The 11,915-nt window shown below is 55.7% G+C and overlaps 1 protein-coding gene across 2 annotated transcripts in view; it reads right to left on the bottom strand.

The window, feature by feature from the left end:
* The window catches only part of Mtch1 (mitochondrial carrier 1), a 17,413-nt gene extending 5,790 nt beyond the window's left edge, over positions 1–11,623 (bottom strand). For both annotated transcript variants that reach the window (XM_031347524.1, XM_031347525.1), the window contains exons 1-7: positions 11,152–11,623; positions 7,108–7,192; positions 4,655–4,761; positions 4,303–4,380; positions 3,972–4,029; positions 3,667–3,718; positions 2,187–2,246 (exon numbers count right to left, since the gene is read on the bottom strand). In XM_031347524.1, the coding sequence (XP_031203384.1) occupies positions 2,187–2,246; positions 3,667–3,718; positions 3,972–4,029; positions 4,303–4,380; positions 4,655–4,761; positions 7,108–7,192; positions 11,152–11,472 (761 nt within the window). In that variant the 5' untranslated portion in view covers positions 11,473–11,623. The remainder of the gene's footprint in view (positions 1–2,186; positions 2,247–3,666; positions 3,719–3,971; positions 4,030–4,302; positions 4,381–4,654; positions 4,762–7,107; positions 7,193–11,151) is intronic.
* Between the last annotated feature and the right edge of the window lie 292 nt (positions 11,624–11,915).

Below are 11,915 nucleotides of genomic sequence, written 5' to 3'. Positions count from 1 at the left end.
ACCTGCAGCGCCCAGCTTACACCTGCAGCGCCCAGCTTACACCTGCAGCGCCCAGCTTACACCTGCAGTGCTCAGCTTACACCTGCAGCGCCCAGCTTACACCTGCAGCACCCAGCTTACACCTGCAGTGCCCAGTTTACACCTGCAGCGCCCAGTTTACACCTGCAGCGCCCAGCTTACACCTGCAGTGCTCAGCTTACACCTGCAGCATTCATTTTACACCTGCAGCATTCATCTTACACCTGCAGCGCCCAGCTTACACAGCTACACCTGCAGAGCCTGCGGGAAGTTTCACTGCCACTCTGGGCAGACGCCTGTCCTCCTTACACACGGAGATCTCAGGTGTCACAAACTAGTTAGTGGTGTCACAATTGTTTTCAATCTGCAGAAGCCCTAGTGTCACAGGTGTGAAAGCAGCCACACCAGGCACATACAGATCACAAAGCAGTGCCTCCTGGGTGGCCGCTCCTCTTGGTGGCCGCTCCAGAGCAGTTTTCAGTGAGCAGCTTAATGTCTTTTCTCCATCCTGGAATGTCCCACCTACAATGTGCCATGCAAGCATTTGCAACACACCACTCAAGTGCTTGTAAGGGCTGCTACCCTGCACAGGGACAGCCTTGACGGCAAGCGACTCTCTAAACCAGGATCAGAAGGTTCCCTGGGCCAGTGGCCAGAGAGATGGCCCAGCAGTTCAGAGCACTTGCTTTTGCAAAGGACCTGGCTCTGCTCTAGTTCCGGAGGTTTCCCTTGGCCTCCGTGGATCCCGTGTATACGTGGTATACATAACCTCGCACAGCTACACACATAAACAACAAACACATAAATCATCTTTTTCTTAATCTTGTAAGTGAAAGTCCACGTAAGTGTTAAGTGACACACCTGTGTTCAGAGGACGGTCAACACACGCCTGGTGATGCATGTCCGTCCTTCCCCAGTGGGCGCTTTCTGAGCCTGTAAACTACGCATCCATACTCCAAAAGTAAGCCTGGTGCTGGGTGTGATCCCCGTTACACAGCTGCCCGGTGATGGGCGGTGTGTCCAGGTCTGATGTACCTAGCACCCAAATCCATGTTCTTACAAATGGATGTGCACAGGGATGGGTTTCTCAGCCTTGGCTCTGTGGCCACTTGTCCTCTGTGCCAGCTCTGAAAACCTACAAGACACCCTGGACATCACCAATGGTGCCGGGGGCCAGAATCACCTCTCCTGAGAGAGACGATCTGCCTGTCTCTATTCCGAGTCATTTCCTGACTAAAAATGCATCACAAAGCCATCTGACAAGCCAGGGAAACCACAGCTCAAGGGATTAGTGTGGAGCCCACCTCAGCACGCTGGGCACATGATCACTGCAGGCCACAGCCTGGACCTTCAAAGGACAGAAACAAAAGCCACACTTGTCAGCCTGGCTTCTCGTTCTTTCTGGATAGTCTTTACGATCTGAGCGTTCTTTGTGCGTAAGCTGGGCTCAAGGCCAAGAGTGTGGGGTCTGTAGCCCTCAGAGATCACATGCCCAGAGACACAGGTCTCTGAGCCCCTGCTAACGGGCTGACCCGTGGAAACATAGACCACCGGAGTCTGATTTTCTGACTTGGCAAGAGAAGACAGAAACATGGATTTCTGTGCAAATCATCTCAAGCATTCAGTGTCCAGTAATTGTTACAACAAAGCCCACTGGCTGGAGGCAGCGGGGAGACTGCCAGCACCCAGCTCTTAGTCCAAGTCCCAGCTTGACGGTCACCTTTGGTAACAGCACCAAGGGCTACACAGCGCTCCGGCTTCTGAAGACCGGCTCTGTGCTGTGGCCCTGGCAACCCCAGGGCCCAGATGCGGCCTGGCAGGGGCTGGCCGGCTCATCTCCTCAGTACAAGATTGTGTGTGTGTGTGTGTGTGTGTGTGTGGTGCTGGGTGCGAAGTCCAGGCCCTCACTGTGCCAAGCACACACCCCACCACTAAGTTACAGCCCTTGCCCAGGCCCACTTTCTTTTAAGGTGAGACCCGAAAGGCCTGGGTAGTTCTGGTCCCCAACAGGCTGCAAAGTGCAAAACCACAGCTGCCACCCTACCCGCTCACCCTGGGGCACACTCGTGTGGTTAGTCGAGGGCAGCGGCTGGGACCCGAGCGAGGGACTGAGAGCACACCTGTTAGTGGAGCCAAGCATGGCTGTTACAGCAAGCAAACTCACGTACACGAAGAATCCCAGCAGCCCCTCCTCCTTGAAGATCTTCCCAATAGAGCTCAAGACGCCGCTAAGGGAGGCAAGATGGAGATGGTCACCCAGCAGAAGGCCACTGCCCAGCCTTACTCAGAGTGGCAGGTGCTAACCAGGATGGGGGAATCTATTACCAAGAAGACCCCATGGGGAGTAAAAAAGAGCTTTTGGGGTGGGGTGAATTCACACCACTGGTAGTCCTGATCTAGGACCTTGGATTCCCTCCCGGGCCTGCACCTCACGTGCATCTCTCATGAGCCAAGCAAGCTCCGAGCAGAGGACCTGAGGCCAGTGAGCACAGGGAGGGGAGCACCGAAGGAAGCACCTGCACAGGCCAGCAGAGGACCTTGGATTTTTTTTTTTCCTTTTGGTTTTTTTGAGACAGGTTTTCTCTGCATAGTCCTGGCTATCCTGGAACTCACTCTGTAGACCAGGTTGGCCTTGAACTCAGAAATCCACCTGCCTCTGCCTCCCAAGTGCTAGAATTAAAAAGGCATGTACCACCACTGCCCAGGGAAGACCTTGGATTAACCCAGGAAAAAACCTCAGGCCCTCCCACCCAGCAAGCCTGGGGTCTGGAACCCTGCAGTGCAGCCTGCTAGAGATGAGAGGGCGGGCTGCAGCTTCTTATCCCATGCCCCTGCTCTGTGACCTGTGACTGGGAACAGCAGCTGGCCCCCAGAGTTGCTGTACCGCCCAGGTGGAAGCGCCAGGCACATTAGTCTGGCCAGCTAGAGCTGGTCTAGGGCTCCAACCCCTGCCACACCCTGTGTTCTTCTCACAACAGCAGCCTGACCTACTGGGGTTTCAGCCAAGCTGTCCCCTCCAGTCATTTACCGACCTCCTATTTCAGTCTGGGGAATCAAGCGACTCTGCAGAAAAGCCAGGAAATCGCAGAGGAAGAGGCTGTGTGCTTGGGCCACAGGCCTCCCGGATGAGCCGAGCTCTGGGCATGTGAGGAGCAGGAAGCCTCTCAGCAGAGGATGAGAGGAAGAGGGAGCCAGGTTTTGGAAGACAGAGAAAGAAACCTAGCTGTCCAGGAGGCAATGCAGCTCACAGCTGACCCAGGCAGACTCCAGCAGCACAGGGCATTGAGGCTCTGCACCGGCCTCTGAGGAGCCAAGGCTCCTTTAAAGAATCAAGTGCTGGGCAGTGGTGGCGCACGCCTTTAATCCCAGCACTTGGGGGGCAGAGGCAGGCGGATTTCTGAGTTCGAGGGCAGCCTGGTCTGCAGAGTGAGTTCCAGGACAGCCAGGGCTACACAGAGAAACCCTGTCTTGAAAAACCAAAAAAAACAAACAAAAAAAAAAAAAAAAAAAAAAAAAAAAGAAGAAGAAAGGAAGAAAGGAAGGAAGGAAAGAATCAAGTGAGGGAGAGCCAAACGGAATCTCAGGTTCGAGGCAGAGATGTGCTATTCCTAGTGAGAGGAGGGACAGAGGCACCCAGGCTTCACCTACCTGTACTTGGCCTCGCGTCCCACAAACTGCACCATGCAGCGCATCGAGATCACTGAGGGGAGAGAAAGCTCTGGGTGACCCGGAGGGCCAATGGCTCAGCACCCTACCTCTATGGCGCCCGTGCCACACGGGAAAGGACGAGAGGGCCTCGGACCACACAGCAACAGCATCGCCTCTGACTGGGAAGGGCACTAGCTAGTCTCCTGTCGCCCTTGCCTCTTCCCGGCCACAATCCACGGCTTATGGTGGGGCCAGCCTACACCCATCCACCTGTACCGTAGTGGGCTCAGCTGCTGTGTCCTTACCGTGTAAGGGATGGGCCAGCATGCGAGATACACACTGCATCATCATCTCATAGGATGTCTGCAAGAGATGGGGGTGGGGATGCCATCAGGCCTGGGCTCCGTGGGGAGCTACAAGCCTATGTTAGGGAAGACCCAGATTCACTCCTCAGGCCTCGGCCCACCAAGGATGCTGCCCACCCCCACCCTAGTTCCTCCCTGAGGTATGCTGGCCATTCTGGGCCAGAGCAGTTAGAGGGGAACGCTGTAGGGAGGGAAGTCCCCCGCGGTATCAGACTCCTTCCGCCTGGCCAACTGGGGACGAGAGTTCTCCTCTCTGGCCCTTGACACCCACCTCCTTCACAACTTTCTTGAGCGAAGTCTTCATGTCATCTTTGTTGGAAACCTGCTCCATCTCTTCTGGAGGGAAAACCTGACCACAAACACGCTGTGAGACTCTGGGACACTGGGCACTGCGCCCATGGCCTGGGCTGTCATAACCAGCAGGCTTTGGGACACGGAGTGGGAAAGCCAGAGTCACAGCCGCTGCAGCTATGAGAGGGAGGGAGGGAAGCATGTGGTGCAGGGGGCCTCCCAAACACAAACCCAGGAGCCATATCCTGGGGTCTTGCACGGGAAGTGGGATGGGGCCGGCAGGCTGCCCCTGGCAGTGACTGGAGCCTAGGGAATCCTGGGTAACTGCTCACCTTCTTCATGCCCCCTCGGGTCACAGTGGATAAGGCGTTGGACATCAGGCGGGGGCTCAGGCCCCGGAACAACCCTATCTTCCCATCCACCTGCACGATGTACTTGGCTGTAAGGAGGCGAAGGGGGGTGGGGGCGCGTCACACCCAGCCCGGGACACCCACTGCCGAACCACACGCCCAGAACAGTGGTTTCCCAATCACCGGCTGGATGCAGCCTGAGGGAGTGTGTGTCTGGGGCCTGATGCGGGCCAACACCAATCCCCAGAGTGTCATCTGACCTGTCTCTTTTGGTAGAACGTCCCAGCCTTCCTCTGACAAATAAGCTCACTGGACTTCTTGCTCGCTTGCTTTTCCTTAGCTTTGAAAACTACTTGGCAAACTCAACTGTCGTTCCTCAACTCAGCAGCTGGAATGCTGTAATCCAAAACCAATTTCAGCTGCTTATAAAGTGTTTTTCTTGGGGTGGGTGGGGGTGGGGCGTCCACAGGCAGGGATGACCTTCCCCCACCTTAAGGATGGGGGGGGGGAGAAACAGGATGGGAAGGCAGACCTGAGGTCTATGGGGCACGCTGCAGCTGGGACACCCCAGTCCCTGTCACTGTGCTGTGCTATACCTACGGTGCCCCTGGCAGCTGCTGGTTTCTGTTAGTAAGGGACAAGGCAGAAACAGGGACAAACAGAAACAGAGTGGCATGGGAGAGACCTGGAGGGTCAGGTGACAACGGGACTTGCTGTCCCATGGCTGTATCTCACATCCAGCGTGTGACGTCCCTGCTTTACATTTAGCCCGCGGCTAAGGAGGAGATAGGTTTCTCTAATCCCTGGAAGGCAGCACAGGCGCTGCCCGGGATCTGCTTCCAGACCTGTGACGTCAGCTCTCTAGCACCGCACACAGGAAGTGACGGGCGCGAGTGCCCTTTTCTCCTCTGTAGCAGATCTGCTATCATGACTCCATGTCACACTCAGCGAGGGCTTCCAGGGACAGGGCAGTGCACCTGTTACCTAGACCCCAGCTTCCCGAGGAGGGGGAGGGCAGGGAAGAAAGGACTGGGGAAGGCCACAGGGGCTTGAGGGCTGGGCAATGACTTGGGGGCAAGGCTGCCCTACTCTAGTCTGAGGGGCGGGCTCAGGCAGAGCCTCTGTGTGGCTCACACAGAACCAGCTCCAGGGTTTTGCCACCTCTATGAGCTGTCAAGTAAAAAAAGAGGCAGGACTGTTCAGAGAGGCTCTCTCAGGAGCCACTCCTGTCCCACCACCGCCCCAGGACCTATCTATAGAGCCTGCAACTCTCCCCCCACCCCCACCCCCGCTGACCCCCAAGGACTCCAGCCTTCCGCCACAGAATGTCCACAGCTGTGGGGCTCTCTATGACAGTGCGGGGGAGGAGGACCGACTAGCCACACCGCTCCAGACAGCGAGTCAGCCAGGCACTTCCTGACTGAGGAGCAACCCAGCAGACAGGTGTCTGCTCTTGACACCTGATCTGAAACATGCATAAAACCTGGGTCGGGGCTTTTCAGAACCTGGCTTGCTCTTGCAAGAGGCTCTCCAATGACGTCAGGATGGTCCCATGTGGGCAGGCAGGACCTCAGACATGAGTCTTTCCTAACGGCGCCTCTATAGGCAGATCTGAGAAAGCCAGTTGTCACAGGCTTGCATTCATCATCTTTGTGTACAATGGTGAGTGGGGGTGGTCCTCTTCTATGGTTTCTCTCTTCCCCTACACCAACAATCTTAGACACAAACACATTTCCCCACAAAATGGCCCATTCTGCCTGGCCCTAGAGGATACTCAGAACTGAAGGCAAAATTGGAAAAGAACCTGACCTATGGTTCTGCCAACAGTGAGGGTGTATAGCGGAGAAGGTGGCCCAGAGGTCAAGCACCAGGTTATGCAGCAGGGAGACTTGCAGAGACTATTCTAGACTAGTCGAATGGGTGGGGAAACAGCAGAGTATGTGTCCAGAAGGGGACTTGGGCAGCAAACTCAGGACACTTTTAGGTAGTGCCTTAGGGACATGTGACAGGAGGGACAAAGAGTCACAGCTCAAGAGACCCTTCCAACGCCCTAGCCAGCTGTCATCCACAGGCCTGGGGAGCACAGCCAAGACAGAGAGGTGGGCGGGCGTCTGTTCAGAGAGACCTCCCCGTGGGGATTCAATAAGGAGCCTGATGGTGGGGCTGGGGCTGCCGCAGGCAGGAGGCTGCTGTACAAGCTCCTGTATCGGCAGGATCTGTGCCACCCTGTGTGGTTCTAGAACCAGCCAGTGCCCTGCAGCCAGGGCTGCAACACTCACAGGCTCCCACCTGAACCCTGCTGCCTTGGGCCACTCTCGGGGTGGGGGTGGCGGGGGGGGGGGCGGTGTGTGTCTTCCTTAGAGCTGGCACTAGCTCCCAGTGCCAGAACGCACAGCAGGCTCCCAGACACAACCAGGCCTGCGGCACTCACTCACCATAGGTGAAGAAGCTCGGCAGGTAGAGGACCTTCCTCCCCAGCACATTGGTCCCAAGGGTGGGGGGCATCGGCTCATGACCCACCTTCAGAATCAACAGAGATAAAAGGAAGGGTCACTGTAAGGTTGGGGCACAGCTTCCTGGCTCCAACTCCTACATGGCTGGACCCACCTCCCGGGGGAATATCAGCTGGTGTCTCCTTATCAATGTCTAGCTCTTGGTCCCACCCTGGCCCCAATCAAAATCACAAACCCTCCATGACCTCAGAACCAGACAGAATCAGTGCCCAAACTCCCATTTTTATTTTATTATTTGAGAGCCTTTTACTACACTTTACAGGTTCACTCATTATTGTTGTGTGTGTGGTGGGAAGGTGGAGACTGGGATGCAGTGCATGGTGGGAGGAAGGAGAATAAGGTGCAGTCTGAGTGTAGGCAGGGGACAATTCTGCTGATTCTCGCCTTCTACCCTTTGGTGGGTACCAGGGGTAGAACTCGGGTTGCTTTATACACTTTGGGTCCCTGTGTGTTTGTACTCGGGCTCAGGCATCCCTGGAGGGTGTATGGAGGTCAGAGGACAACCTGCACGAGTTGTCCTTCCACCATGTAGGTTCTTTGGATTCAATTCAGGTCCTCAAGTGCTTTTGGCAGCAGGCATCTTTACTGACTGAGTCATCTCGCTGGCCCAGAAACACAGAATTTTTGTGCACGAGTGTGTCATGGCATGCATGTGGAGGACAATTAGCAAAGAGCTGGTTCTCATTCCGTCCTGTAGGTTTCAGGAAATCACTCATGTCTGACGACACGTGTCTTTACGTCTGCTGAGCTAATGTCTGATGACACGTGTCTTTATGTCTTTACCTGCTGAGCTAATTCGCTGGCCGGAAGTGCCCATTTTTATGTGTTTTACTCTCTGGTCTCCTGAGAATAAATCTGCTAATTCTGATCTTCAGAACCAAACTTCATCTTGACCTAAGTCCCAGAGTACTGATAAACAGTGGCCTGGGGTCTCAGTCTCCGGCTTCAGACAGCTCTGTGCTGCCACCTACCCCCAAATTCCTCTAAGCTTACTGTAATTACCTCCCAGACCTGTCCCTGCAAGCCCTGTGGCGCTGGAACAAGAGGACCCTCGTTTCCATACAACCACTACAACCTTCACTGTAAAGCAGTGCGTTAGAACGGAGGATCTGTCAATCCCACAGACAGACATCGACATCGAGAGGGCTGAATCATCCATAGCCGTGTGAGACCACTGCAGAGGAGCTGGGGTGCTAACACTTAGCCAATCCATGAACTCTGCTACCAGTAGGGAGGTGAGGGGTACAGACCAGAGTCTAAGTAGACTGAGGACATTGTCCCCTGGACCCTCAGGACAGACCGGAGCAACACCTGCTGGATGTAGCAGAGGACAAGGCCCACCCACAGGTTAGGGAGCCTGGCCTTGTCGCCTCGCTGGGCCCTTTGCTGGCTACTGCTTTTCCTTCGCCTTCTTTAGGAAGGTGTTTCATCGAGGTTCACATTTTTCCGGTGGATCTGACTGACATGCTGAAAGTGGCTAATTGTAAATGTCTTAATTCTTATTGTTTTGTGTCTGATATGAGGTCGGAGGTCAACTCTGGAGTCCGGTTTCCTCTGGCCACCTTTGCTGTAAGTTCCAGGGATGGGACTCACATACATGCTGGAGCAAAAAGTGGCCCGCTAACCCATCTCACAGCCCCTGACTGTAAACCTTAAAACCCCTTTATTGTGAGGTCTTTCTGAAAAAAATGCAGCTCGCAATGGCTTATCCAGAAAAGAGCTAGGTAATCCGGGCAAACAGCTTTCCCTTCCAGAGTTCCTCTTTTAGGTCAGAAGTAGCCTTCAGTGTCTGTAAGTAGTAGGTGGTCCTTCTTTTGTGCTGGAACTTCAAGTCCCAAGCGCTGGCTATTATGTTGCCTTCCCAAGTCTTATCAGTACAACTCCAACCTGACCCTGAAACCCTTCCGCTCAACCACACATCCTCTCAGCTCCCAAAGTTATCAATGGTACACTGCGTGCTGAGGTCAAGTTCTACTTGATTTGTTCCCACATCACCCAGATGTGTTTCTGACTGTCCAGACCACAGCCAACACTGTGAACCCAGTACCTAACACCCGTGGAGCCAGTTCGCCACCTTCAATAATACCCCGCCCCCATCCTAACACCCGTGAGTCTTGTTCTGAGGCTCAACATCTAACGCTGCACACCTGTTCCCTGCAACACACAATCTGTTATTATTGTTACTTTTTTGTTCAGAGTTACAAATTACTAAACTATAGCCTTTAAGATCCCTGAAGTTGTCACCCCCAACGGAGCTCTCAGGTTTGCAGCCACCCCCTGCCATCTAGTTCCTGTTACCCTTTGGGCTCCCCCTCACTCTCTAGGTCCCTCTCCAAAGACCTTTCACATCAACCTTCTTTACAAACCCCACACTAATGCCAACCTGCTCCCAATGATAAGCCACTTCCCCTGGGCCCTCACACACCACACCCAGAGGCCCGCCACCCCGTGGACACTCCTCCGCCTGCCATCCTAACTAAGGTCCAGCATTCGATTCTCACCCCATCAGTTCCCAGCACCCCCAGTGCACAACTCAGATACCGCCAAAAGTGGTGGTCTCTCCTAAACTCTGAGGCTTGCTGTGGCTGTAACTCTGTGTTATAAACGCACATTCACATCACAGCAGGTGATGGTCTCCGATTGGCCCACCAGCCATCTCAGGTACAATTTGATGCCCAGTGGCCCCGATGGTATTGTCTTGCTCCTTCTCCCATTTCTAGCCAAACTTCAGATGGGGATAGTAGTCTACTATCCCCATTCCTCAGACCCCAGGGCTTCAGCGACTCCCATTCTTAAGGCCCTCTTGTTCCAAACGTAGTTCTAATTCTCTTGATTCTACGACGAGGGCAGTACAATGATCTCACACCCACTTGCCTTAAATCTTAAACCTCAAATCTTAGCTGGGTCTCCGTCTCAATCCTCACCACCCATCCCCCACTCCTTTGGGAAAATGCTAGGCTACGTCTCTGATTATCAGTCTGAGCCTGAACCACACCAATCAAAACTCTCCCCACCTCTGTCGCACACCCACTCGACTCTGCCAAATGCACAACACCTCCTTCCAACCCGACCCCTCCTCCCCCTTTAACCTCCCCTCATCCTCTCTTGGATTGAATTGCTGGCTACAAGCAAAAGAAAGAGAAAAAAAAAAAAAAACGTTTCCGTGCGCAAGCATCCTTGAATCCAGACATCCCCACCTTTGCCCCAGCTTCTGACAAGCCGTACCTATTGTGTCTCTCCTCACTCTCTGCCCATTCCCAACCCACGCAGACACAATTACTTCAATTCCTTCCTTCCTCCCCTAAATGCGTCATCCCGTTCCCCCGTTCCCCCCTTCCCCCTAAAAGCTGCCTCCTGACTCCCCTCTCCAGACACATCGCTTCCACCGCTCCACTCCCCGCCCCCCCACCAATGCGGAGGCCCCTCCTCCCACCAAATCTGTCGTCGCCATCAAATCTACAGGCCCCTTCTCAAGTAAACCGATAGCTCTCCCCCGCTGCATTCTTTCCCTCCGAAATTTTTTGGCCCTGGTGCCCACTCCTTTGTCTCTCAAAGGGCTTTGATCCATCCCTATCAACCCAGAGCCCCGCTGTCCTCTGCCCCAAATGTACTCACTTTCTAAACACGTCGCTTTCGTACCCAGACAGCCCTCCTCTACCCATTCGCCCAAACTTCTCGGCCCTCCTCCAGTCCTGTGGCTTCTTTCCGCACCCCAAATCCATTACCCTTCTCACTCTCAGGCCCACTGCCTCCTCCGACTATTTATCTGCCACATCTTATCGTCTTTCCCTGCACCCCCAAATCCCTTCTCACCCCACGCCTGTCACTCACGTCCCTTCGCTCCCTCCCATCACCTCCAAATCGCTTCCTTTCCCAAGTCGATCCCTCACTCCGATCCCGCACCCCCGGGACACCGCACCATCCCATCCACATCCTCCCGCGGCGCCCCCCTCCCGCCCGCCCCACCTGGATCAGCAGCTTCACGTAGAGCAGCGGGTGGCTGAGAGCCGTCACGCCCGCGCCCAGCGCCACGAACAGCGCCTCGGTGGTCGGGGCGTTGTCCCCGGAGCCCGGGGCGCCCGGGCCGCCGTCCATCCTGCGCGCCGACGGCTGAGCCGCGGGCCGAGGATGGCGAGGGTGCGCGCGGTGCGCGGGTGGCGGGTCCCGAGCGCGGGCCTCGACGCCCGCCGGCGCGCCGCCCCGAGCTCCTGCACCAGCTCCGGCTCCCGCCATCCCCGCGGCGCCGCCGGGAGCCCAAGGCGCCACTTCCGGGTCCGAAGCCCCCATGGCGCCAGGCGTCGAGGTCACGCCCCGTCACGTGGTGGGTGGCCACGCCCCCGAGCGTCAGGGGGCGGGTCCGGGCAGCGCCACTCGCGCCGCGGGGAGAGGGGGCGTGGCTGGCAGGCGAGTGGGATCCGGGGATGCTCCGGGGCCGGCTCTCTCTGCAGCTCCGGGCGGGCTATCTGCAGCTCGGGGCCCGCCTCTTTGCGGACCCGGCCCATCGCCGCAGTCGTGCATACTCGCTGCAAACTGCCTCTGCACTCCCCGGGCCTGAGTAGACACCCCTCAATATTTGAGTGACTCACAGCTGGTGAGGATTGGGAGCCCTCCTTGCCTGTGCACGTATGCAGGCCCGGTGCTGGATGCGTTTAGTTACTTAATAACTAGGCCTGGGGTAGCTCTAGTCTAGTGCCTGGAGAGCTGCGCAAGCCTGAGAGCAATTCTGAGGG

Source organism: Mastomys coucha, unplaced genomic scaffold (genome assembly GCF_008632895.1).
Source record: "Mastomys coucha isolate ucsf_1 unplaced genomic scaffold, UCSF_Mcou_1 pScaffold3, whole genome shotgun sequence".
Classification (NCBI taxonomy): Eukaryota; Metazoa; Chordata; class Mammalia; order Rodentia; family Muridae; genus Mastomys; species Mastomys coucha.
The sequence above is the reverse complement of the archived record's forward strand: the minus strand, read 5'-3'. Positions and strand labels throughout refer to the sequence as shown.